This window comes from Ceratotherium simum, chromosome 6 (genome assembly GCF_057802395.1).
Source record: "Ceratotherium simum simum isolate JZ-2026a chromosome 6, ASM5780239v1, whole genome shotgun sequence".
Taxonomy (NCBI): Eukaryota; Metazoa; Chordata; class Mammalia; order Perissodactyla; family Rhinocerotidae; genus Ceratotherium; species Ceratotherium simum.
This window is the reverse complement of record NC_141905.1, coordinates 28,330,322-28,357,873: the sequence shown is the minus strand read 5'-3', so window position 1 is coordinate 28,357,873 and position 27,552 is coordinate 28,330,322. Positions and strand designations below refer to the sequence as shown.

General features: G+C 35.6%; 1 protein-coding gene across 1 annotated transcript in view; it reads right to left on the bottom strand.

The window, feature by feature from the left end:
- CFAP70 (cilia and flagella associated protein 70) overlaps nt 1-27,552 on the bottom strand; it is a 108,554-nt gene that overhangs the window by 58,253 nt on the left and 22,749 nt on the right. The window contains exons 4-12 of the mRNA XM_087432042.1: nt 26,686-26,784; nt 26,438-26,517; nt 22,924-23,103; nt 15,464-15,646; nt 13,258-13,352; nt 9,632-9,731; nt 7,617-7,751; nt 808-978; nt 543-623 (exon numbers count right to left, since the gene is read on the bottom strand). Of these exons, the coding sequence (XP_087288168.1) occupies nt 543-623; nt 808-978; nt 7,617-7,751; nt 9,632-9,731; nt 13,258-13,352; nt 15,464-15,646; nt 22,924-23,103; nt 26,438-26,517; nt 26,686-26,784 (1,124 nt within the window). The remainder of the gene's footprint in view (nt 1-542; nt 624-807; nt 979-7,616; nt 7,752-9,631; nt 9,732-13,257; nt 13,353-15,463; nt 15,647-22,923; nt 23,104-26,437; nt 26,518-26,685; nt 26,785-27,552) is intronic.

The following is a 27,552-nucleotide window of genomic DNA, read 5'->3' as shown; positions in this document are numbered from 1 at the left end:
TTTCCATCTTCATCTGGCAAAGGGTTCTCTTCATTTTTCACTACTCAGCTCGGATGCCACATTTTCCATGAAGCCTTCCGAGACTGCCCCATCCTAATAGTTATTGGTCTGTCTCCTGTGAGCCCCACAGCACTATTATTTGTACCTCTACTACAGCATTCATTGAAATTCTGTATTACAGTTAGTTATGTACCAGTCTGTTTCACTCACCAGACTGTTGAGTGTCCTGAGGGCAGATGAATAAATGCTGCAGATGATGCATCTTTGCATCTCTCCTAGTGCTTAATATAGTATAATTAATAAAAGACATAAATTTTTAATCCTGGAAAGGACCTTAAAGTTAATCTGGTACTCGCTCATTTTAGAGAGTCTCAACAAGACAAAGAAATTTACCCAAGGTCGTAAACTAGTCACGACAAATATGGAATGGTAACTCAGATAATGAGCATTTTCCTGGGAATTTTCCACTATACCATACTATCTTGCTCAGTAAAGGACTGATGAATTTAAACTTAATTTTCCAACTCTTTATGCATAGTTACCTGTCCTTCTGTATTGTGGCATAGAGAGGGTTCGAATTCCAAAGGAGTATCTGAGCTCTGAGATTTTATACTAGGTGCTTGCTGAAAGAAAATGAACACACCTCAGAAACTGAATTCTTACATGGTCTTCACAATGGCAGGAATGATGATCATTATGTTGCATCAAAATGCAAATGAAATTGCGGCAATTCACCAAATGAGAAATCAGTGCAAGCTTCTGCAGTGTAACAAAACCAGCAGAATCATCACCTTCTCAACAACCTACCACATCCCCAGGCCTAGGCCTTCCTTCTATGTCCTTTTCTTTGACTGTTTTATCTTCTTTCAGGTTTTTAGAAAGAACTGGTTTGGAGAATGGAGAATTAATTCCTCCTACTTTATTATTCTGAATCAAATGATGGCCAGTATCCCGGAACAAGCTAAATAAACACTTGGTCTGAAAAGAAACAAAAAAACAATGCAATGAATCACAGGCAAATGAGACAAACGCAAAAGAAACACTCATTGTTCTTTAACATCATTTAGTTTTCTAGATAATTTCAACACTGTAGAATCAGAGAGAGATAGGGGAAGTGACAAGCTTCATTGCATTGCCAAGCTTGTTGAACAATTGAAACCATCACAGAAAGTTAGCTGGCTACCCTATTATTTAAATTATTAAGAGGAGACCTTTCGACCTTGCTTGATTTTGGTGTCTCATAACTTGTTACCAGAAAGCTTTTAATTTTTGACATATAATTCCAAATTAACTTTAAGTGGTAGAATTTATTTCTTTTTTTTTTTTTTTTTTTTTTTTCCCCCCAAAGCCCCAGTAGATAGTTGTATGTTATAGCTGCACATCCTTCTAGTTGGTGTACGTGGGACCCGGCCTCAGCATGGCTGGAGAAGCGGTGTGTCGGTGCGCGCCCAGGATCCAAACCCGGGCCCCCAGTAGCGGAGCGCGCGCACTTAACCGCTAAGCCACGGGACCGGCCCTAGAATTTATTTCTGTACAAGAAATATTATCTAATTACTACTGGCCTATCAATTATAATTGGAAAAATAAAGCAAGTTTCAAGTTCAAAGTAAAAACTGTATTGGAAAATTCAAACTATAGATAAATGAACAGACAAGAATCTTATAACAATTTTTAAATTAAACAACATAGATGAATCTTTAAATTAAACAACATAGATGAATCTAAATATAATTTATGCTGAGTGGAAGCAGCTGGCCCCCCCCCAAAAAATGAGGGGAAGAATGGACAGAGGTGGGACAGAAGGATAACAGGGGACACGAGAAAACTTCAGGGGGTAATGGATATTTTCATTATCTTGATTGTGGTGATAGTTGCACAGATATATACCTATATCAAAAGTTTTAAAATTGTACACTAATATATGCAGTTTATTATATGTCAGTTATACTCAATAAAGCTGCTAAAAAGACAGTCCAACAATATTGAAGAAAAAATTGTAAATACTAAACATCACTCACAATTCTACCACCTCTACCCAAATTACTGTATTTCATAGATTCTAAGATGCAAACTTTCAAATTTTAACATCTCTGGGAAATGAGAACATTTCATATAAGTGATATGTTCAATATACAGTTATTTGTGTCTGACTTCTTTCACTTAGCATGTATTTGAGGTTCATCCATGTTATAGCACGTATCAGTAGTTCATTCCTTTTTTAAAACAGCTTTATTGAGATACAGTCATGCGTCACTTAACGACAGGGATACATTCTGAGAAATGCGTCATTGGGTGATTTCGTCATTGTGTGAACATCATAGAGTGTACTTACACAAACCTAGATGGTATAGCCTACTACACACCTAGGCTACATAGTATTAATCTTATGGGACCACCATCATATATGCAGCCCGTCACTGACTGAAATGTCATTATGCGGTGCATGACTGTATAATTTAAATTCCATATAATTCACCCATTTAAAGTATACCCCAAATTCAATGATTTTGGCATATTACACTATTTATAGCTCATTCCTTTTCATTACTAAATAGTATTTCCTTGTACAGATACACCACATTTTGTTTATTGATTCACTAGTTGCGGACATTTGGACTGTTGTGAGTTTTTGGCTATTAAGAATAATGCTGCTATAAACATTCACATACATGTCTTTGTGTAAATGCAGGTTTTCAATTCTCCCGGGTAGGTTCCTAGGTATGATTTGCTGGGTTGTGTAATAAGTTTATGTTTAACACAGATTTTCTATATAGTTGTTCTACCAAGTATTGAGAGTAGAATATTGAAATTTCTAAATGTTACTGTCAAATTGTCTATTTCTCCTTTTAATTCTGTTGGATTTTGCTTCATGTATTATGAGGTTCTGTTGTTGGGTATGTATGCATTATAATTTATATAAATATTATATATAATAATTCGTAATTTATAAATTCTATCTTCCTGATTAATCGACCCTTTAATCATTATAACACGCCACTCTATGTCTTTAGTAATATTTCTTGTCTTGAAGTCCGTTTTGTCTGATGTAAAACACCCACTCTGCTCTGTTATCTTTTCTAGTTGCATACTTTATCTTTTCCATCCTTTCACTTCAACTTATGTGTGTCTGAATCTAAGGCGTATCTGCTTTAGACAGCACATCATTGAATCTTGATTTTTTTTTTAAATCCAGTATCATAATCTCTGCCCTTTCATTGGGGTGTTTAGACTACTCACATATAATGTTACTGTTGAAATATTTACATTTATGTTTGCAATTTTGCTATTTGTTTTCTACATATCTTCTTTTTTGTTCTTCTGTTCCTCCTTTAAATGTCTTCTATGTTAAAAAAATATTTGTGATATCTCATTTAATTCCTTTGTTTATATATATTTGTTTATACATGTGTATATATATGTGTGTATATATATGTTTATATACATATAGATACACATATATATTTGTGTGTATGTACATGTACTCACACAAACACACAATTTTCTTAGTGGTTGCTTTAGGGACTACAATATGCATCCTAACTAATCACTATCTATTTCACATTGATACTAACTTAATTCTGGTAAAATGTAGAAACTTTACCACACTATAGCTCCATTCTATCCTCCTTCCTTTACGCTATTATCATATAAACTAAATCTATATATGTTATAAACCCAATAATACCATTGACAATTTATATAATCATGTCTTTCAAAGAAGAATAAAAATGAGAAAAAATATATTTCTAAAATCTTTTATATTAAGAGATCTCTAATTTCTAATTTCTAATTTCTAATGCTCTTCATTTCTTCTTGTAGATTCAAGTTAGCAATTGGTGTCATATCCTTTCAAACTGAAGGACTTCCTTTAGTATTTCTTGCAAGACAGGCTTCCTAGCAACAAATTCTTTAAATATTTGTTTATCTGGGGATGTCTTTATTTTGCCTTTGTTTTTGGTTGATAGTCTTTTCATTCATCACTTTGAATATATTATTCCACTGCCTTCTAGATTCCATTGTTTCAGATGAAAAATCAACTGTTAACCATATCAGTGCTCCCCTGTAAGTGATGAGTTGTTTTTCTTCCATTAAATTCATGATTTTCTCTTTGTCTTTCAACAGTTCACTATAATGTGTAGATTGATTTCTGTATATTTATCCTACCTGGGATTCTCTGAACTTCTTGGATAAGTAGATTAATGTTTTCATCAAACATGGGATGTTTTCAGACATTATTTTTTAATATATCTTTTCTGCCACTTTCTATCTCTTCTCTCCTGGGACTCTCATTACAATTATGTTGGTTGCTCTCCACAAAGATCTCCATTTCAACCAACAACATCTCTGGGCATGGGTCCTTTACCCACTGCCCAATTGCATGAGCCCTCTCTATGGAAACAAAGTTGCTGGTCCTCACAGCCTATCCTGCCCTAGAAGAATCACTGTACTGATTAAGCCAAAGGAGTGGAGTGGGGGATGGGGAGTGGTTTAGGAGCAGCCTTAGGCAAGAATGCCTCAAATTCCATAGTTTTTCATGCATTAATATTTCTAAGTTTTTTGATGCCTTTGGTCAATTTCCAGAGTGCTGAAATGGCTTTTTATCAATTTGTCCAGCTTTATAGTTGCTTTTAGGGGGAGAAAATTTGACAACCTCATCATTCAGACATAGCCAGAAATATTTCCTCTCCAATATTTCCTATATATTTTAAAAATTATGATTATATATTTTTTAAAAGTTGTGATCATATTGAACATAGTTTTATATCCTGATTTTTCATTTAACAGACTATAACATGCATCCTCTTGTGCTTTTAAATTTTGCATAAGGATAATTTTTAATGTATGCACAAAGAAATCACTCCTATCATATGGGTATAAAAAAGTAATAGGTAAAAATGCCTGTGTGCCAACTATATCCTTAGTGCTTTACATATTTTATCTCACTTAATACATAAAACTATTCTAGGAAACAAGCATTGTCTCTATTTTACTGATGAATAAACTAAAGTCAAGACAAATTTAGTCACTTGCCCAAAGTCACTCAGCCAGTAAATGGCAGTTCCAGAATTCAAACTAAAGGCTGCCTGACATCAAAGCCCATAACCCTTCGATTCTGATATACTGTTTCCCTCAGACTCACCAAGAATATTTTCATGAAGTAAAGTTTGGATATAATTCTTCTTATTCCCTTAAAATAGATTCCTAGAAGTAGGAGTACTATGGGAAAGGATATAAGTATTTTAAGGTTCTTAATACATACTGACAAAAAATATTTTGCAGACACTTGGCACTAATTTATACTTCTACTAGCAGTGAGAATGAGAGCTGTTTTACCATACCTATGCCACCAGTGGGCATTATCATATTTTAAAGAATTGTCTAATTTTACAGGTAAAATAATGTTCTATTGTTATTTAAATTTGCATTTCTTTGATTATAAATAAGGCAAAATGTTTCTTCTTATATTTATTGGCCATTGGCATTTCTTCTTTTGTGAACTACTGTTTCATGCACTTTGCCTTTTAAAAAAAATTGGTGGGGCCGGCCCTGTGGCATAGTGGTTAAGTTTGTGTGCTCTGCTTTGGTGGCCCAGGGTTCACAGGTTCAGTTCCCAGGCGCAGACCTACGCACCGCTTATCAAGCCATGCTGTGGCAGGCGTCCCATATACAAAATAGAGGAAGATGGACACAGATGTTAGCTTAGGGCCAATCTGCCTCAGCAAAAAGAGGAAGATTCGCAATGGATGTTATCTCATGGCCAATCTTCCTCACCAAAAAACAAAAAACAAAAAAAAATTGATGTTTTTCTTATTGACTTGAAAAAGTGCTTTATATTTTAGGAATAGTAGCCATCTTTCTGATATGTATTCAAACATTTTCCCAGTTTTTCAGTTACACTGTAATTTTGTTTATGATGGTTTCTTCCATATAGAGATGATTTTCATTTTTTGGTAATCTAAATGTTTTATATCTTTCATTTCTTTCAAGCCTAGGAAATCTCCCCTTAATTCATATCTTTAATTAACAGCCACTTCTATTTTTATAGTGTTCACATTTAACTTATTTTAATAAACTCATTTGGAATTTATTTTGATCTACGCTATATGTAATATTTTTGCATTATTTTTTCCATTTAACTATCTACAAAGCATTAATAATTATCTTTTTTAATAGATACATATTCCATCAGTTTTATTTACAATAATTTACTAAGCCTTTCTCTATTATTAGACATTTAACCTTATTTTTAGGTTTTTTGTGGGTGTGTGTGAGGAAGATCAGCCCTGTACTAACATCTGCCACTCCTCCTCTTTTTTTTTTTTTTGCTGAGGAAGACTGGCCCTGGGCTAACATCCGTGCCCATCTTCCTCTACTTTATATGGGACGCCGCCACAGCATGGCCTGCCAAGCGGTGCATCGTTGGGCGCCCGGGATCCGAACTGGCGAACCCTGGGCTGCAGCAGTGGAGCGCACGCACTTAACCACTTGCGCCACCGGGCCGGCCCCTTATTTTTAGTTTTTGCTATTATAGATCCCAAAAAGTTTTCAGGAATATGGGGTTTTTGATCCTACTAAATTATTTCCTTAAGATAAATCACTGTAAGTGCAATTTCTGATTCAAAGGATACTTATATAGAAAGAGTTTACTACTCATTTGGTTTGCAAATAGATAATGGGTCTTTCACGACTCTATTATTGAAAAATAGATGTCCTAATAATGATAAAATAGTAATATGTTTTTGTTATTATTATTATTATTGTGTTTTATAAAGCCTCACTGTCTCCTAAGAAGCAACATGATAAACTGACTTTTTGCTTGGATATATACATATATGTATATATTCTCTCTATAGATAGATACATAGATGATTTTAACATTTTAACACCTGAAAATTGAAAGACCATATTGTAGCTCATTAATAAGCACATGGATTTAAGTTTTTGCATACTTAACACAATAGACTTCTTTCATTCTCCTAAAGATTTTGTATCCAACTTTATTGAGGTAAAATTGGAATATAAGAAACTACATATTTAAAGTATATAATTTGATCAATTTTGACATATGTATACACATGTGAAACCATCACCACAATCAAGATAACAAACATTTCTATCATCCCTAATAGTTTCCTCACATTCTTTTGTAATACATCTCTTCCTCTATCCCTATTCCCAAACAACTACTGATTTGCTTTCTGTCCCTATAGATTACTTTCCTAGAATTGTATTTAAGTGGAATCATACAGTATGTACTCTCTTTTGTCTGGCTTCTTTCATTTAGCACTATGCATTTGAGATTCATCCATGTTGCATATATTAATACTTCATTCCTTTTTATTGCTGAGTAGTATTCTATTGTATAGATATACCACACAATTTGTTTATCTTTTCACCTGTTGATGGAAATTTGAGTTGTTTCCAGTTTTTGGCTTTTCATTATCCTAAAGTTTTTAAGGTTCAATAGCAGAATGACTGCAAAGCTCTATATTTAACAACCCAATATACCAACTGGTTCTAAATATCAATTGCAAAGATGTGTATGCTAAAAATGTAAGTAAACACATATATAAAGGATAAATTAGGATGATACCTTCTATACAATTTTTTCTTACTTTTTCATAGACTGAACTGTCTAGGTAAGGGTAAACATGAAAAGCTCCCCGAATCCTCTTCACACCTGGATACAGCAATGGGACCATATTAACATAAGCCACACCATGAAATGAAAGCTGATTTTCATCATCAGTCTAAGGGAATAAAACCAGAGAGCTGTTAGTGCTATAGAGCAATGTAGCAGTTCAAAGACCAGGTTTTAGGAACTAGCTATACTACTTAACTAGTTGACTGTGGGCCAGTTACATAGACATTTTGGGTCTCCTTTGCTTTATCTTCAAAATGGGTTTAATAATACCATGATCATTGAGATAATGCATATAAATAGTGTTAATGAATAGTAAAGGCAGTAGTTGGATCAACACCTACTCCAATTAATTGATAATACATATATTCAACCAAAAAATCGATTTTGCCATGTTGCTTCTTAGGAAAAAATGAAGCTTTGTAAAAACAATAACAACAATAAAAACTTAAAAGAAATCAGAAGCTGTAGCTTTTAGCTTTAGTTCACAGATTCATATGAATGAAAGGGGCCTTACAAATCATCCGGACCAGTGATGACAAATAGACTTTAACTTGTGCCTAAATTCTAATCAATTGGTGGGGGTGTTTTATAGTACCGTGTTGAGAAAGATTCTATGTCCTCATCCGGGTTCAGAAGGAAAGAGTGCTTCGATTGATCAATACTATCTGCCATGGATGAAGGACGATGAATGACAATCTGCGATCATGTATTTGCCATCCCTAATCTCATGTAAATTCTCATTACAAAGATGAAGAACATATCAATAAATCTACCTTAACATCATTTTTAATGGCTGTATGGTTTGTCATAGAAAACTTTTATAAGAAAAAAATCAGTTTAGTAAAAGAAAACACATTTAATTCCCACAAAGTTACAAGTAATCTCTTTGATTTCACCTATTATAATAATTAGAAATTAGATTAAAAAGTCCTACGCTCATGTGATAACATTATGTTGTTTAGAAACTTAAGGAAAGTTAGCCAATGCATATTATATATTACAAAGGGAGAAGTGGTTACACGGTAGTAGTATTTTTATGTAAAAAAGCCTATTTTAAAAATCTATAAAATAATTTACGTACTTGTTAAGTATCTGCTATATGCCATGAATCATGCTAGGTACTGTGGAGGATACACAGCAGTCTACCACAGGATCCCTACCCTTAGGGAGTTTATAAACAAGCAGAAAAGACCAGACATGCACAAGTAAAACAATAAAGAACATGTTCTAGGCCCATCAAAGCTATATCTCTTCAGAACAGCAGCACATCTATGAACTCTATTACTCTAATTAGCAGGCTAAAACATTTTAAGTAGGTAAGTCTAAAGGAAATTCAGAAAGATGTATTAGGTTGAATCACATTACCAATATTTAATTACTATTGACCTACAAAAATGGCTATTTTGTACGGTTTTTTTGTGGGTGTGCGTGAGGAAGATCCGCTCTGAGCTAACGTCCGCCAATCCTCCTCTTTTTTTGCTGAGGAAGACCGGCCCTGGGCCAACATCCATGCCCATCCTCCTCCACTTTATATGGGATGCCGCCACAGCATGGCCTGACAAGCAGTGCGTCGGTGTGCATCCGGGATCTGAAATGGCGAACCCCGGCCGCCACAGCGGAGTGCGCGCACTTAACGGCTCGCGCCACCAGGCCGGCCCCTGTACGGTTTTACCTACATTAAAACTGTAATGAAGGGTTAAAGGGAAATAGGATGTCTGGGAATAAAGGCTAAATAATTTTTAGTGGACAATAGGGAGCTAGGGTGACCAATCATCCTGATTTGCCAGGGATAGGGGAGTTTCCTGGAACCTGAGACTTTCAGCATCAAAACCAGGAAATTATTTAGCAAATCAGGATGAGTTGGTCAACCTACAGAGCAGACACAGCAGTTCACATTTTCCATTGGTATCAGAATGAGAAGCAGAATAACAGGTTGGGTCTGACCCAGCATTTCTTATATAAATATTTTTAAGTGAATAAATCTACCTTATCAAATTTGGCAGCTTTCCCTTTGGGTGCAACGGTCAGAGGAACTCTTGTGATCTCTACAGGCCAAAATCGGCAATCAGCAATTCGCTTCTGAAAACTACAAATAAAGCATTAGCCTATTAGCATTATATGCAAAACTGGGGTTAGTATAATTTAAGTTAAAGGGAAGTATTCCTCTCCTTTAAAAAGTAATGGAATACACATATATAAAAATTTTTATTAGGTAGGTAGGTTTTTCTTCTCAAATCTATAAAATTCCCAAAATAATTCTACTGTACTGCTAACAGAGGCAAATTGTAAATTTCTTAAGAGTGATTTGGCAATATGAATCAAAAGCCTTAAAATGTTCATAATCTTTGACCCAGAAATTCCACTTCTAGTGATTTACTCTAAAGAAATAATCAGACAAGTATGCAAATAGTATAAAATACGTTTATTTCTACTGTGAAAATAGAGTAGGACTTCCAACGTCAGCTCTAATATGTAATCGCTTAGTTGTCAACTCCTGTCCTCACAACAAGAAAAAGCTAGTCAAACTGAAAATCACTTACTTTTCTTAGATCCTTGTAACGATTAATTTCATAGGGCAAACTGCCACCCTGAAATTTGGAGAGACAGGCAAGCACAGAGAATCACAGCTGAGATGAGCTTACAGGCAGCAGAAGCCACTGGAGCCAGTAAATGGTAGAAGCACTTTAATAGTAATTTTGACAAATTGCTGGAGGCTGAGTGTGGACTAGCCAGAGAGTTAAAAAATCCTGGGAGCCCAGTATTAGGGCTCCCCACGTTTTCTTGGGTTTTAAATCAAGGAGCCCCATCAGATTCTCACAGTGAAGATAGGAGAAAAATCCCCTTAGGCAGGGAAAAGGAAAAAGTAACCATTTTGAAATATGCCTAGCAAGTTCTCCATAATAGAGGCCTACCCTTTAAGGGAAACTACTTTACCAGAGCCTTATCTGACTCAGGGAAAGGGCAATTAGACAACTCCAGCCCTGTCTAGCCTTCCTCTCGCACATAAGGAGAGGAAGAAAAAAAAGGCTATTAAACACTTCTGTGGGCCAGCCCCGTGGCGTAGCAGTTAAGTGCACGCGCTCTGCTGCTGGCAGCCTGGGTTCAGATCCTGGGTGCGCACCGATGCACCACTTGTCAGGCTATGCTGTGGCGACATCCCATATAAAGTGGAGGAAGATGGGCATGGATGTTAGCCCAGGGCCAGTCTTCCTCAGCATAAAAAAAAAAAAAAAAAGAGGAGGATTGGCACGGATCTTAGCCCAGGGCTGATTTTCCTCATAAAAAAAAAAAAAAAACACACACACACACACTTCTGAAGGTGACAGCCCAGGGACTCAAACCCATTAAAATACTGAGATTTAATCACAGGATTATAGAATACTTCCCCTTCACAACACCTTACCACCACATCAATAGGGTTCCAGTATAACAGTGGATTATAATGGAGAGGCTGCAAAATAAAGGCCCTATTAAAGAAAGAGTTCTTAGGCAAACCCAAACAGGGGTTTGGAGGAGCAAACAGGGGAGGACAAAAAAGACAACAGGGGAGGAGCAAAAAAAGGAAACTAAAGCCTCTAGCATCTATAGCTACAGCAAACATTAAACACAGCCCAGCTACTAGTCAGATTAACATAAAACCTCATACTAAAAAACATAATTACCTAATTTCTTATTACCCAATACATAATGTCTAGCTTTCAATAATAAATTACTGGGAATGCTAAAAGGCAAGGAAAAAATTAGTCTGAAGAGACAAAGCTACGTAAGAACTAGACTAAGATATGACACAGATTTTGGAATGATCAGATAGGGAATTTAAAATAACTATGATTAATATGTTAATGGCTCTAATGAAAAAAGCAGACAACATGCAAGAACAGGTGGTTAATGTAAGCAGAGAGATGGAAACTCTAAGAAAGAATCAAAAGGAAATGCTAGAAATCAAAAACACTGTAACAAAAATGAAGAATACATTTGATAGGCTTATCAGTAGACTGGATACAGTTGGGGAAAGAAGAGTGAGCTTGAAGATACATCATTAAAAACCTCCCAAACTAAAATGGAAAGGAGGAAAAAATGAAAAAAATCATAACAGAATATCCAATAACTGTAGGACAATTACAAAAGGTGTAACAGGAATACTAGAAGGAGAAGAGAGAAAGGAGCAAAAGCAATATCTGAAGTCATAATGGCTGACAATTTTACCAAATTAAGGACAGACAACAAACCACAGATCCAGGAAGCTCAGAAAACACCAAGCATAACAAATACCAAAAAATATACACCTAGATCATATTCAAACTGCAGAAAACCAAAGAGAGAAAGAAAATCTTGAAAGAAGCCAGAGGAAAAAAATACCTTACCTATAGAGGAACAAGGATAAGAATTACATTGGACTTCTCTTCAGAAACCATGCACGTTAAGAAGAGAGTAAAATGAAATATTTAAAATTTTGAAAGAAACAAGCCACCAACCTAGAATTCTGTATCCAGTGGAATTATCCTTCAAAAGTGAAGGAGAAATAAAGATTTTCTCAGTCAAACAAAAATGAAGGGAATTTGGCCAGTAGACCTGCCTTGCAAGAAATGCTAAAAGTCTTCAGAGAAAAGGACAATGATATGGGTCAGAAACTTGGATCTACATAAAGAAAGGAAGAGAATCAGAGAACAAAATAATTGAGGTAAAATAAATTTTTTAATTTTTTCTTATTTTTAATTGATCAAATAGGTAACTGTTCAAAGTAATAATAGCAATAATGCATCCTTAACAAAATATCAGCAAATCAAATCCAACAAGGTATATTTATATTATACACACGATCAAGTGGGAGACCAGAGGTATATAGAAACTCTCTGAAATATCTGCTCAATTTTTCTGTAATTCTAAAACTGTTATAAAAAATAGTCTATTAATTGTAAAAAACAAAAACAAAAAACAAAAAACAGTGAGAGTGGTTCATTCAGATTATATGCATATTGATAATCTTCTGTTTCTCATCTTTCCCTAATCACCAGGTTACTGTGACAGAGACTGTTAGTTACCCACACAATATCAATTGTTCTGTTCTTTAGTATCTAAATCCTGACTTAGTCTGGGTACCAATGTGTCCAATAAAAACACTACTTCCTAGCCTCTTCTGCCTCTAGAGATGGCCAATGATATGTAAACAGAGGTGTCAGATTCCAGGAAGGTTCTATAAGAGGGGATAAGACAGTCAGCATATGTCTTCTTTTATCCATAAACACTCCCCTATTCCAGCTTTCTGCTGGGAATATGAATGTGCAGGCTGGAGCTTCAATAGCCATCTTGGACCATGAGATAACCTTGTAGATGGAAGACACGTTAAAGAAGGTAGAGCAAAAAGAAAGACTGAGCCTGGATACCTAATAATATTGTGTAGCCACCATACATACCAGCTCTGGACTTTTATATGAAAAGAAATAAGAACCCACCTTGGTTAAGCCACCATCACTAGAAGCTTCTGTTATCAGCAGATGTGGTGGAAGAGAGTCTCAGATTACCTTAACTCAAATATGCATAAAATCACAAAAGTAACATTTCCTCCCACCTGTAGTATTTGTTGGTTAAACATATTCCTTTTCTTTTCCTACCTGACCACTGCAGGAGGATCAAGGTAGCAGCGGCTTTCTAAGTCCCAAATAATCCTTTTCTTTATGCACTCTGCTTGGTTCCTAAATTCCTTGTCCTGTAAAATAATAAGATAGAGGCTTTTGTTCTCTCAGCGTGCCATGGTGATCCCCTGCTCAATCTGTGGGGCATTTTTTTAATGGATTTGATCACAATACTTTTATTACTACTACTATTACTATTGTAAGTACAACTACTACTGTAAATACTACCACCATCTTAAATTTTAGGGTACTTTACTATTTTATAAAGTACATAAGATAAATTACTTGTATTATCCTTACACCAAACCAGTACAAACCGCCAAATATTCACTCATATAACCTCAATCAGTGATTCTCAACCCTGGATGCATATTAGAATTATCTGAGTGCTTCTAAAAAAAAAAAATCAACAGTTGGGCATTGGTATTATTTTAAAAGTAAATTCTTATGTAACTAATCTGGGTTAGGGCTTGGCCATTGTTATTGTTTTAAAAAATATTGTTGTTTTTTTTTTAAGAGAATAGTTTTTATTTATTTATTTTTTTAATTAATTAATTTATTTTTCCCCCAAAGCCCCAGTAAAGAGTTGTATGTTATAGCTGCACATCCTTCTAGTTGCTGTATGTGGGACGCGGCCTCAGCATGGCCGGAGAAGCGGTGTGTCGGTGCGCACCCGGGATCAGAACCCCGGGCCGCCAGCAGCGGAGCGTGCGCACTTAACCGCTAAGCCACGGGGCTGGCCCAAAAAATATTGTGTTTAAAAATATGATATAAAATCTAAATATCTAAAATAAAATATCTGATCTAAATGAAAATATAAATCTAAGAACAGTATAAATTTTCACTAATCTCAATGATGAGAAAAGACACTGCACAATGTTTTTCAAATATTGCTGGCCTTATCTCTATTATTTAAAATACTTAGAGTCAGATACTGAAAGAATTCAACCATCCTCATTTTACAAACTATTTTATTGAATGTTTCCACTGATTATCAGCTCGTTCAAGAAACATTTGCAAATCTGTTTACAGCATTTTCTATACTCTTGACAAATATAGGTTGTAATAAAACATGTTAGAAAGAAAGGGAGAAAGGAGGGAGGGAGGGAAGGAGGGAGGAAAAGAAGGAAGGAAAGAAAGAAAGAGGGAATGGGTGGGGGAGGGAGGAGGGAAGGAGCAAAAAAAAATAATAATAATTTCAACAACCTAAATGTCCGCCAACAGGAGACTGGTTAAGTAAGTTTAAAGTAGGCCCACACAATATCATATCATACAGCAAGTACAAGTAAATAAAGAAAAAGAATGAGAATGCTCTTTACGTAGTGATGTGGAAAAATCTCCAAGATACACTGTAAAGCGAAAAAGGAAGCTGCAGAGCAGTGTATGTGAGTGTGCTACCATTTGCGTAAAAAAAATGATAGGGAAAGAATATGTGTACGCATATGTGAAGCAAAACTAACATTTTTCCCTGCTTCCAATATGATTAAGCACTTTATATACTCAGTTAAAAATAAATAAAACTTTATACCCTGAGATAAAGCAAAAATAGTGTCTTTCTGACACATTCTAGTTCTGAAAATAACAAGACTTTGAATATTTCCTATAAATCTGGACTCCCTAAAGAAAAACAATTTTATTCCTGACTTTTACTATGCTACGTCTGTGAGCTAGTCTTTCTGAAATCTGACTCCCTTGCATTTTTTGCAAGGAAACTTTACTTTTCTAAACGTTCTTGTTTCTGTGTCTTCCTTTGACTATATATATGTTTGCTTTTATATGCATAAAAAAGTAACCAGAAGGAAACACAAGAAATTATAACAAAGGTGACTACTAGGGTGATAACCTGGGAAGGAATTAGGAGAAAGAGACACGGAGTAGGAGGGAGACTTTAACTGCATATCTCTTAATTTTTTATTTTGACCTGTGACTGTATTATTATCTACTCAAAAATAAATAAATTTAAAATAAAATAAAGAGTAAATTTGAATTAAATCAATTATTTTGTTTGCTGGACTTAACGAAGTCAGGAGACATTTTAATCAGAATTAGATAATTGTTTTATTTTGACATATAATTGTTTTATTTTAACAGGTGACAGATGTATATAAATTACAGTGATTCACAAAATGTTTTATCATATGTCAGTAAACTGAGTTTATCATAAAAAACTGCATAATTCTCTCACCTCAGGGTGGTTGAGTTCTCCTTCTTCTTCCTCATAGGGCCCCCCAACAATGAATGCATCAGGAATGTTATTAGCTCCTGGAGCCTGAATGTTGGCAACAGGCCATTTTTTGGGCCGGGGAACAGGTTCTCTTTCCCCTCCAAGCTTCAGAGTTCCATTCTTGAACAAAATGGGATAGTCTTTCTACAGAAGTAAATATCATATATCAGGAAATTTTGTAAAAGACTTTGAAATGGACAAAAAAGATTACTGAAGTGTCTTTTCAATGGAATGCTGAGTATTGTCTAACAGACCCTTCTGTGATTATCTGATTCTATAGAGGGGCCTATGCCCTTCATTGTCTTTGTGCTATTTTATAATTCTGTAATTTACAGAAAATTGATAATAATGCAAATTATTCTTGTCCATAGATATGCAAATGTATTTTGTCCAGTGTAGATGTAATTGACTGATTATTGCTCTGTAGCTGATGACAAGTTCTGAATTATTAGCAAATTCATTTCAATGTTCCTGATTGCTTATATATGGGTCATTTCTTCAGCTTCTCCTTGGAACTGGTTGAAACCCTTTTTGTCATTTTATATTTATATGAGAGTCATGATGTACCTTTTATTTTATTTCTTTTAAAATATTTTATTTTTAAATATGAAAATAATATGTGCACATGGTTAAAGAATCCAAACAGTACAGAAAAGTAGTAAATACAAAGCAAAAATCTCCCTTCCTCCCTGTCTTTTCGTCTCTTGTCCCATGAGGTAACAATTTATTTCCTTTTTGTGTGTGATTACTATGTGAGTTTATAAAAATTAAAAAAAAATTATTGTGGTAAAATATGCATAACATAAAATTTACCATTTTAACCATTTCTGAGTGTATAGTTCAGTGGCTTTAAGTACATTCACATTGTAGTGCAACCATCACCACCATCTATCTCTGCAAGTTTCTTCATCTTCCCAAAATGAAACTTTGTAACCGTTAAACAATAACTCTCCATTTCTCTCTCCCCAGTCTCTGGCAATCACTATTCTTTCTGTCTCTATCAATTCATCTACTCTATGTACCTCATATAAGTGGAATCATACAGTATTTGTCCTCTTGTAACTGGCTTTTTTCACTTAAATAATTTTTTGACTATTTTTTATTTTAGGTAGGTTACTACTGTAACTCTAATTTATACACTTATATGGTGTTATTTAATCTCTCAAACTTAAATAGTATTTACTGATTCCGTGCAAAGAAAGATTTAGTGTCATTGCTCCACTTCCAAAATCCCTTCACACTCTCCATCTCTCATGCTATTATTCTCAGTTCTTCAAGCTATTTTTCGTTCTTCCAGTAAGTGGCCCTCTCTACTGAACACCAGTCTCTTCTATCCAACTGCCTGCTTGATACCTCCACTTGGATGTCTAACAAACATCTCAAACTTAAAATATCCCAAACTAAATTCATGGTCTTTGGCCCCACCCCACTCTGCCTTCTCCAACCTGCTCCCCCACTGTCTTCTCCACTCTATAAATGCCAACTTCATCTTTATAGTTGTTTCAGGCCCCAAATCTTAGAATCACCCTTTCCCCCAACACCTTTTGTCCCCATCATGACTCACATTCAAACTGATGGAAAATCCTGTTGACTTTACCTCAAAATATATCTATACTCTGACCACTTCTCATTACCTTCCCTTGACCAAACTATCATCATCTCTCACTTGAATTACTGAAATATCTAACTTGTCTCCTTGCTTCTTCCCTTGCCCTCCCATGGTCTAATTACAAAATAGTAGTCAAAGAAGTTCTTTTAAAATGAATATCAGATCATGTTACTCCTCTGCTCAGCCAATGGCTTTCCTTCTCATTCAGAATAAAAGCCAAAGTCCTTATGAGGGCCCAGGAAACTCCATACCAGTGCTTTCCAAACTTTCAAGTGCGTAAGGTTCACCTGGGGGCTTGTTAAAGTGCAGATTCTGATCCTAGGTGATCTGATGCTGCTGGCTAAAGGACTACACTTGAGTGAAAGACTACGTGATCTTCTCCACAACCCGCATACTCATCCTCCCTTGCCTCTCTAGTTTGTCTTATTACACTCCTCCTCTTTCTTCTTACTCTAGCCTCCCGGTCTCTTGTTGCATACACCCACCTCAGTCTTTGCACTTGCTGTTCTCTCTGCCTGTTCTCTCTGTTCACTCTTCCTTCAGATATTTGTAAGGCTCACTCTCTCCTCTCCTTCAGATTGTTTCCCAAGTACCAATACTCCTGAGGCCTTCTCTCATCTCTCGACTTAAAATGGCAACCCTTCCCTAGCCCCTGACCCTCCTTAATTTTTTTTTATAGCAAGATGTACAAACTATGGCCAACAGCTTGCTTTTGTAAATAAAGTTTTACTGGAACAAAGCCACATGCATTTGTTTATTAATTACTTATGGCTGCTTTCCTGCTATAATGGCAGAGTTAAGTATTTGTGACAGAGACCTTATGGCCTGCAAAACCGAAAATATTTACTATCTGGCTTTTTACAGAAAAGTTTGCTGACCCCAGCTTTGCAGCATTGATCACCATCTGATTTACTAGATGAGTCACTCATTTATTTGTTTATAGTCTGCCTCTCCCCACTAGAATGGAAACTCTGTGACAAGGGCTTGTCTGTTTTGTTCATACTATATTCCTAACACACAGGAAGGTGCCTAGCATAGAGAGTCACTCAAGGAATATTTGTTAAATGAATGATTATCTTTATAAGTTAAAAAATATATATACATAAACCTTTGTTTTGTCACCCATTTAGACAGTACTACTGACTTCCCACCGTGTAACATGAGGACACTGTTGGACCTATACTTTCTGCCCTCTCTCCTCCCCCTCTTTTGACTCTTGATGGCCAATGGTATTTTTGTATTGTCAGTGTTGATACCAATTACATTCTGTACTATAACTAAATCTTAACTTGCTTTGTCTATAGGTTAATTCTAAAAATGACCAACCCCTCAAAAAGGCATTTCAAATATTGTAATTGGGTAAACAATACTTACTCTACAGAATCTAGCAGTGTTATTGAACCTATGGAGAAGAAATGGCAATTCTAAGCCATGGTGCATGAAGGGAAATATTCCTGTTATTAAGGGTAAATGGATTATCTTTTTTTTTTTTATAACTTAGTCCTCCTTTTTGGTCAGCACATTAGGTAATATTTGTTTTTAAATTATTTATTTTTATTTTTTTAATTGCGTTAACATTGGTTTATAACATTGTATAAATTTCAGGTGTACATCATTATACTTCTGTTTCTGCATAGATCACATCATGTTCACCACCCAAATACTAATTACAATCCATCACCACACACATGTGCCTAATCATCCCTTTCACCCTCCTCCCTTCCCCTTTCCCCTCTGGTAACCACCAATCCAATCTCTGTCTGTCTGTGTTTGTTTGTTGTTGTTGTTATCTTCTACTTATGAGTGAGATCGTATGGTATTTGACCTTCTCCCTCTGTGAGTTATTTCACTTAGCATAATACCCTCAGTGTCCATCCATGTTGTCACAAATGGCTGGATTTCATCGTTTCTTGTGGCTGAGTAGTATTCCATTGTGTATATATACCACATCTTCTTCATCCATTGTCCCTTGATGGGTACTTAGGTTGCTTCCAAGTCTTGGCTGTTGTGAATAATGCTGCAATGAACACAGGGGTGCATGTATCTTACGCATTGGTGTTTTTATGTTCTTTGGATAAATACCCAGCAGTGGAATAGCTGGATCTTATGGTAGTTGTATCCTTAATTTTTGAGGAATCTCCATACTGTTTTCCATAGTGGCTGCACCAGTTTGCACTCCCACCAGCAGTGTATGAGAGTTCCCTTCTCTCCACATCCTCTCCAACACTTGTTGTTTCCGGTCTTGTTAATTATAGCCATTCTGACAGGTGTGAGGTGATATCTCATTATAGTTTTGATTTGCATTTCCCTAATAGTTAATGATGTTGAACATCTTTTCATGTGCCTTTTGGCCATCTGTATATCTTCTTTGGAGAAATGTCTGTTCAGGTCTTTTGCCCATTTTTTAATTGGGTTGTTAGTTTTTTGTTGTTGAGCTGTATGAGTTCTTTATATATTTTGGAGATTAACCCCTTATCAGATATATGGTTTGCAAATATCTTCTCCCAATTGTTAGGTTGTCTTTTCATTTTTTTGATGGTTTCCTTTGCTGTGCAGAAGCTTTTTAGTTTGAGGTAGCCCCATTTGTTTATTTTTTCTATTGTTTCTCTTGCCCAGTCAGACATGGTGCTTGAAAATATGTTGCTAAGACCAATGTCGAAGAGCGTACTTCCCATGTTTTCTTCTAGAAGTTTCATGGTTTCAGGTCTTACGTTCAAGTCTTTAACCCATTTTGAGTTAATTTTTGTGTATGGTGTAAGATAATGGTCTACTTTCATTTTTTTGCATGTGGCTGTCCAGTTTTCCCAGCACCATTTGTTGAAGAGACTGTCCTTTCTCCATTGTATGTTCTTGGCTGCTTTGTCAAAAATTAGCTTCCCATAGGTGTATGGATTTATTTCTGGGCTCTCGATTCTATTCCATTGATCTGTGTGTCTGTTTTTGTGCCAGTACCATGCTGTTTTGGTTACCATAGCTTTGTAGTATATTTTGAAATCAGGGAGTGTGATACCTCCAGCTTTGTTCTTTTTTCTCAGGATTCCTTTGGCTATTCGGGGTCTTTTGTTGTTCCATATAAATTTTAGGATTCTTTGTTCTATTTTTGTGAAAAATGTTGTTGTAACTTTGATAGGGATTGCACTGAATCTATAGATTGCTTTAGGAAGCTTGGACATCTTAACTATGTTAATTCTCCCAAGCCAAGAGCACGGAATATCTTTCCATTTCTTTGTGACTTCTTCAATTTCTTTCGGCAATGTTTTAGAGTTTTCAGTGTACAGATCTTTCACCTTTTTGGTTAAGTTTATTCCTAGGTATTTTATTCTTTTTGTTGCAATTGTAAACGGGATTGTATTCTTAATTTCTCTTTCTGCTGCTTTGTTGTTAGTGTATAGAAACACAACTAATTTTTGTATGTTGATTTTGTATCCTGCAACGTTACCATATTCATTTATTACTTCTAAAAGTTTTTTGGTGGATTCTTTAGGGTTTTCTATATATAAAATCATGTCATCTGCAAATAGTCATGATGTACCTTTTAAAAAACAAACTTAAGGGGCTGGCCTGGCGGTGCAGTGGTTAAGTGCGCACGCTCTGCTTTGGCAGCCCGGAGTTCATAGGTTTGGATCCCGGGCACACACCGCTTGTCAAGCCATGCTGTGGCAGCATCCCATATAAAGTAGAGGAAGATGGGCACAGATGTTAGTCTAGGGCCAATCTTCCTTGGCAAAAAGAAGAAGATTGGCATTGGATGTTAGCTCAGGGCTGATCTTCCTCACACACACACAAAAAAACAAACTTGAATCTGACAAATGGCTAAAAATATAGGCAACTTCATATCTATAATTTATATAAAATATACTTGCAATAGAAAATTGGTTAAGACATAAATAGGCAATATATAGAAAGGAAAATTAGAAAATCCAACGTTTAAATAAAAACAAGCTAGATATAATTAATCATAAGTGAAATATACATCAAAACAATAGGATGCCATTTTAAACCACAGATCAGCAAAATGAAAGTCTGAAAATATCAAGTGTTGACAGTATTGTGAAAGGAATGGTAGTCTCATACATAGTTGATAGAAGTGTAAATTGGTACACTATGGAAAGCAGTTTTGCAGTCTCTAGTCAAAGTTAAAATTGGTACACCCTATAACTCACCTATTCTAGTTCTTTGGGTTAAGTTTGAAAACTTTCATGAAAAAGGGTCATTTCTAGAATGGCAAAGCAAGGACTTCCAAAAATCTGTGCCTCCATAAAAACAATAAGAATGCTGGAAAAAATTGTCAAAATTAAGTGTGCCAAGACCATTCAATGGTATATTGTATATGGATTGAGAAGAACAGTCTTTTCAACAAAGAGTCCTGAGAAAACTAATTATCCACTTGCAAAAGAATGAAATTGGACCCTTACCTAACACCACATACAAAAATTATCTCAAAATGGATCAAAGGCCTAAATGTAAAAGCTAAAACCATAACACTCTCAGAAGAAAATACAGAGGAAAAGCCTCATGACATTGGATTTGGCAGTGATTTCTTGGTTATGACACCAAAGACACAGATGATAAAAGAAAAATGGACAAATTAGATTTCATCAAAATTAAAAACTTTTGTGCATCAAAAGACACTAATAGAGTAAAAAAGGCAATTCATGGAATGGGAGAAAATATTTGCAAATCACATATCTGATAAGAGATTGACAGTTAGAATAGAGAACTCCTAAAACTTACCAACAAAAAAACAAACAACCCAGGGCCGGCCAGGTGGCTTAGCAGTTAAGTTCGTGCACTCCGCTTTGGCAGCCGGGGGTTCCCAGGTTCGGATCCCGGGCTTGACATCACTTGTCAAGCCATGCTGTTGCAGCATACCATATAAAGTAGAGGAAGATGGGCATGGATGTTAGCCCAGGGCCAATCTTCCTCAGCAAAAAGAGGAGGATTGGCAATGGATGTTAGCTCAGTGCTAATCTTCCTCACAAAAAACAAACAAACAAACAACCCAATGCAAAAATGGGCAAAGGACTTGAATAGACATTTCCCCAAAGAAGATATACGAATGGCCAATAAGCACATGAAAAGATGCTCAACATCATTAGTCATTAGGGAAATGCAACTAGAAGAATGTGCAACTATGACTTACAACTATCGCTTGGGGCTTTAGGGGAAAAATAAATAAATAAAAAATTAAAAAAAAAAAAAAAACACAAGGAGATGCCACTTCACACATATTAGGATGGCTATTATCAAAAAACAAGAAACAGAAAATAATAAGTTGTTGGCAAGGATGTGGAGAAATTAGAACGCTTGTGTGCTGCTGGTGGGAATGTAAAATGGCAAAGAGGAATTGGAGGGTTCTATACTGAAAATGTAAAATGGCAATTTAGAAATCTCTATCAAGAGCCTCAAAAGACCTATATACAACCATTCTATAGAAATTTGGACTAAGAAAATAACCTAGAATTAAGAGAAAGTTTTGTATAATAAAGTACATTATACAAGATCCACAAAATATGTGCATAAAAATAATTTGTGTAGAAATACATTCAAAAGTTGTCAGTTTTAAAATGTTTTACATATTTTCCACTATAAATATGTATTTACTTATATAAATTATATGTAATGTATATGTAATATGTAAACTATAAATATAAACATCTACATATAAAACAGAAGTAAGCTTTATTTTTTTAAGCCTAAAATAAATCTCAGCCATTAACAGAGCTTGCTTTGAATGAAATGTTAGCACATAAGGAAAAGATGGCCATATGGGTGTTTAAATCTACATAAATATCTGGCTGTATGGCTTTACCTCTCCAACAGATGGAACTTGCAGACCAACCATGTAGTTATGCACAGGCCCTAGTAGAATGAAGGATTCAGGCACAGAGTAGGCAGCTTCCAATGTGACCTTCAGCAGACTGCCTCCTGAGATCTGGGCTGGGGTCAATAAGGGCTCCGACACAAATACTTTAACTTCAAGACTGCACTGCTAGAAAAGAACAAAATTATGCAGCATTTTGAAAACACCAGAGGCCTCCCTTTTTTTGCATTATCTCATTTTAATCTCATATGACTGTTCAAAGGAAGAAGGTCAAGTTTAATTATTTCCATATGGGAGATTCAAATAACTTTCTTTAGGTCCCATGAGTTAGAGAAAAAGCCAAGAACAAAACCTTATCCCTAAGCTAGAGCCCTTCCCCTCTAACATACTGAGGTCAAGTATGTGTACAAAGACATATAGAAGAGGAATTGGAGGGTTCTATACTGAAATGTTAATAGTATTTGTAAGGGAGTGAGTGAGATTGAGGTGCTTTTTTTGCTAGTCTATATTTTATGATTATTTTTGTAATTTAAATGTAGTGCTGTTTAAAAAAACTTTTAGATTTTTTAATTAAATATTTGAAAAACATATTCTTCAATATATTTCTATTTTTCAAAGATGAGAAAGTATTTTTGGCAGCATGAACAAGCTCTAGGAATGAATTTTTTAGAAGGGCTGCCATATTTGATGTTAGCGATGTATCCAAGTAGGGTAGTCAAGACAGCCAGTGTTTTTTTTAATTGGAGAGGAGAAAAAAATTTGTTCATTTTCATTTTATTTCTTAGGAATCAACATTAATAAGAATAATTAATATTATTTTTAAAGAATTAAGTATCCTAATAATGGGAAATTCCCAAGTTATGTCTCCAATAGTAATTCTGATTTGGTAAATGCAGTGCTTTTTAATAAGAAAATACTTTTTCAAATATATATGTATATACCCATATACAGACATATAGACATATATGTCTATATCTCTGACATTGTCACACAGGATACATTAAAAAGGTAGGTTGGTTTAAAATGTGTATTGATTGCTAATTATATGCCAGGCACTTTACTACAGCACAAAGAATATAAAGATGAAGATGACGTGGCCTCTTTCATCATGGAATTCACATTATAATTCCATTATTTATGATAAATGCTATAATAGAGACTTGTACAAAATGCCCTAGTCAAGGGGGACCCAGGAGGAAGTGAATAATTAATTATTGGAGTGGGGAGGAGTAAGAGATGGTGACATGTGAATTGACTTGCACAAGATAAATAGGAGTTTGCAATCTGGATAAGCAGAGGAAGAAAAGAGAAAATAATTCTGGACAAAAAGAAGAGTTTATATAAAAGGGGACTGAAATAGCATTGTGTATTCAGTTCATGTATTTTAGAGCATAATGCACAAGGAGGGAGCGCTGAGAGATGAGATTGAACAAGGGACAGGCTCCTATCATAAAAGTTGTTGCATGCCTGCTAAAGAATCTGGACCTTAACATGTAAGCAGTGGGTGAATCCATGAACCACACAGTACTAAAAGCAAGGGAAGAGATGTGATCATATTCACTTTTAAGTCACTCTGAACTGGAAGAAGGCAACAGCAGTTACAAGGCTACTTGTAATATTCCAGGTGAGAGACTATAAGGCAATAAAGAATAGCAATGAAGCTAAGAAGAGAGAGTCCAAAGGTACTTAGGAGATAGAAAAAGCTGGATTTGGTGAAAGACAGATTTAGTGATTAGTTGTAGTTAGGGTCTGAGGGAGCAGTCATGGATGTAACCTAGGTTCTACGTATGTTCTATGATTTCACAGGGATGTGATACCACTAGTCAAAATAACTAAAATAAAATGAAGAATAAGTTAAAGGGAGGATACTGAGTTCAGTTTTAGAATGTTGAGTTTTAGGTGCCTATGGGACATCATTATAGAGAAATCCAGTAGGTGGTTGTAAAGTTTGACATTCTGGAATTCAGGAGAGGAGTCTGGGCTGAAGCTGTTGAATTAGAAGTCTTCAACATACTGGTGACTGTTAAAATCATGGATGACCCCCCGCCCCAGGAGTATAAACACAAACGAAGAGGTTAGCCAAGGACAGACATTCATACTTAAGGGACAGACAGAGGAAAGAGATCCGGTTCAGGAACCTGAGAAAGTACAGTCAGTGAGCAGGAAATCAGAACACCAAAGGGAGGAAAGATTTTAAGAAAGAGAAGCATTGAAGAATGTGACATCTCCGGTCAATATGTCTCTGAGAGGATAAGGAAAATGTCCCTAAGGTTTCTAACTTGTATTACTCAATCAAGACAGGGAATACTGGAAGATGAATTGGAATCTCCTTTCCAAGTACAGGTTTATATGATTTTAGTCTCTGAGTTTTGACAATAACCAGTGTAGATGCTTAAATATATAATTAGTGAGCACTCTCAAGCAAATGCAAATTAACTGTCACATATTGTTTTCTTGAGTATATAAAATAAGCAAGCACAGGAATATTATGAGCAAAGATCATGAGGACTGACAATCCATTTGACTAACTTTTCTTCTGTAGGTATCTAAGGAAAATCAACAGTACATAGGCTGGCAGACTGGACCAAGGAAGGCAGACTGGCTCAAACATATAGCTCTTTCCAGCATAAATCACATGGAATGACAGAAAGATAATAAATGATATCTTTATATCCAATAAAACGATAATGCTGTAATAGCCCTGGAAAACAAGAATTACCATCACTGGACTACATATTTTTAGGAATCCTTGAAAGACAGAAAGCAAATTAAATCAGATCTACAAAAAAACAAAACTAGAAGAAACCAACCACATCCTAAAATAATGGATTGTGGCAGCTCCAAGGTCAGAATTAGCAAGAAGCAGGAAGGGACCTACAACAATGGTTAATTAGGGAACTGCATTTGGAATAGTTGGATCAATTGGGCCCTGCTCTCTCCTTTACTTGTGCAAAACAGAAGGCAGCTATGGTATCTGCTGAGAGTGAGTGCACTTGTAGCAGAGTGGCAAAGCAGTGCCCCAAGAAGCTACTGATCCCCAGAAGAAATGGGAAACAGCCCAGAAGACAAACCAGTGGCACAGCCTACCCATTCATGCTTCCCCTCCTCCAATAACCAGAGGCAGGCTACCATGCCAGAAAGTGTGTTGGGTGCATTCATGTAATATCTAATTTAATCCAGCAGGACATAGCTCAAGAGGCATTTCCATGGTTAAGCCTTCTCTATATCTACCCCCAGGGAAAGTAACCAATACCTACTTTGTGCCCACGTGGCCGACCCCACCATTTAATCACACTAGATTTTAATCCATAATATGTAGATTATGCACTCCTAAAGTAGGACTCTGCCTTATTTATCTTTGTTTCTCAGAACCTAGCACTATGTGTGCCTGTGGAAAGAAGGTGCTTGATGAATTGGACTCAATTGAATTGAAACTTAATAGCAGACAGACTTGTTAGACTGAATGGCAGGCTAAAGTGTTGAGAGTTAAAACTCTGATTACCTTAACACCTGATCGAAGAGGTTCTAAAGGTGAGCCTGGCACCGCGTGCAATGGGACCATCATTTCAAATGAACTCTCTCCTGTGAAAAGAAGACCAAGTAAAGCCAAAGGAAGGGTTAGGCAGAGATAAATGTGCTCATCTTTTCATCAAATCCCTCAAATTCATTGAGGCTGACTTTTTGCGCTTCTCTGGAGCTAAATTTTATGAGCTTTTCTATTTCTGCTTTTAAGCAAATCACATATCTGACCTTCTAGTAAAGGAAGAAGGTCCACCACGGCTTGACCAAGAATTAAGGTCTTCTCATCTTTCTGTTTCTTTTCTTTTGGTAAAACTGCAATCACAGTTACTAGAAAAATCAAAACAAAGAAAATAACATGTCTAGCTCATCCATCAGATAACCAAGGTACAGCAAGCAAAGCATTGTCAAAGAAATTTAAGTTAAGAGAATGAATTTGAAACTCAAGAAGGTACTATTTTTGGTGAGTTCTGGTATAAAATACTGGACCATCTCAGCGACTTATTAAACTTTTTGCATGTAGGTTATAATCAAAAATGAATTTTACATCATAAGCACGCACACACATTTGTATAAAAGTAACTGATACATATAACAAAGTTTCATGTACTATTCATCCTTACTAGCTTAAAACGCTTAGGTATTTTCTATTCTATTTCATGTATAAGAAATTACTGGTCATGATCTCCTTCAACCAATTTTAGGAACGACTAAAAAGTCACAATCTGCAGTTTGAAAAACACCTTCTAGATGTTCCAATATTGCCTAGCATAGGGCTTAGCAGACCTTGGAGTCATTTACCGAGCATGCAAGGTATGTACCAGGGTTTTCACTGCACCATTATTCTGTGTATGTGCTTAACATTTATTATGAAAAATTCAAATACACAAAAGTAGAGAGATAGTACAATAAATATCCATATAACCATCACCTAGATTTAACGATAGTTAACATATTGTCATATTTGCTTCATCTATTCTTCTTTGCTGAAATACTTGCAAGTAAATTACAGACATCATGGCATTTTACCCCTAAAGACTCAAGTATACAAACCCAAAATAAGGCATTTTCCTACATAATCACAACACCTTTATCACA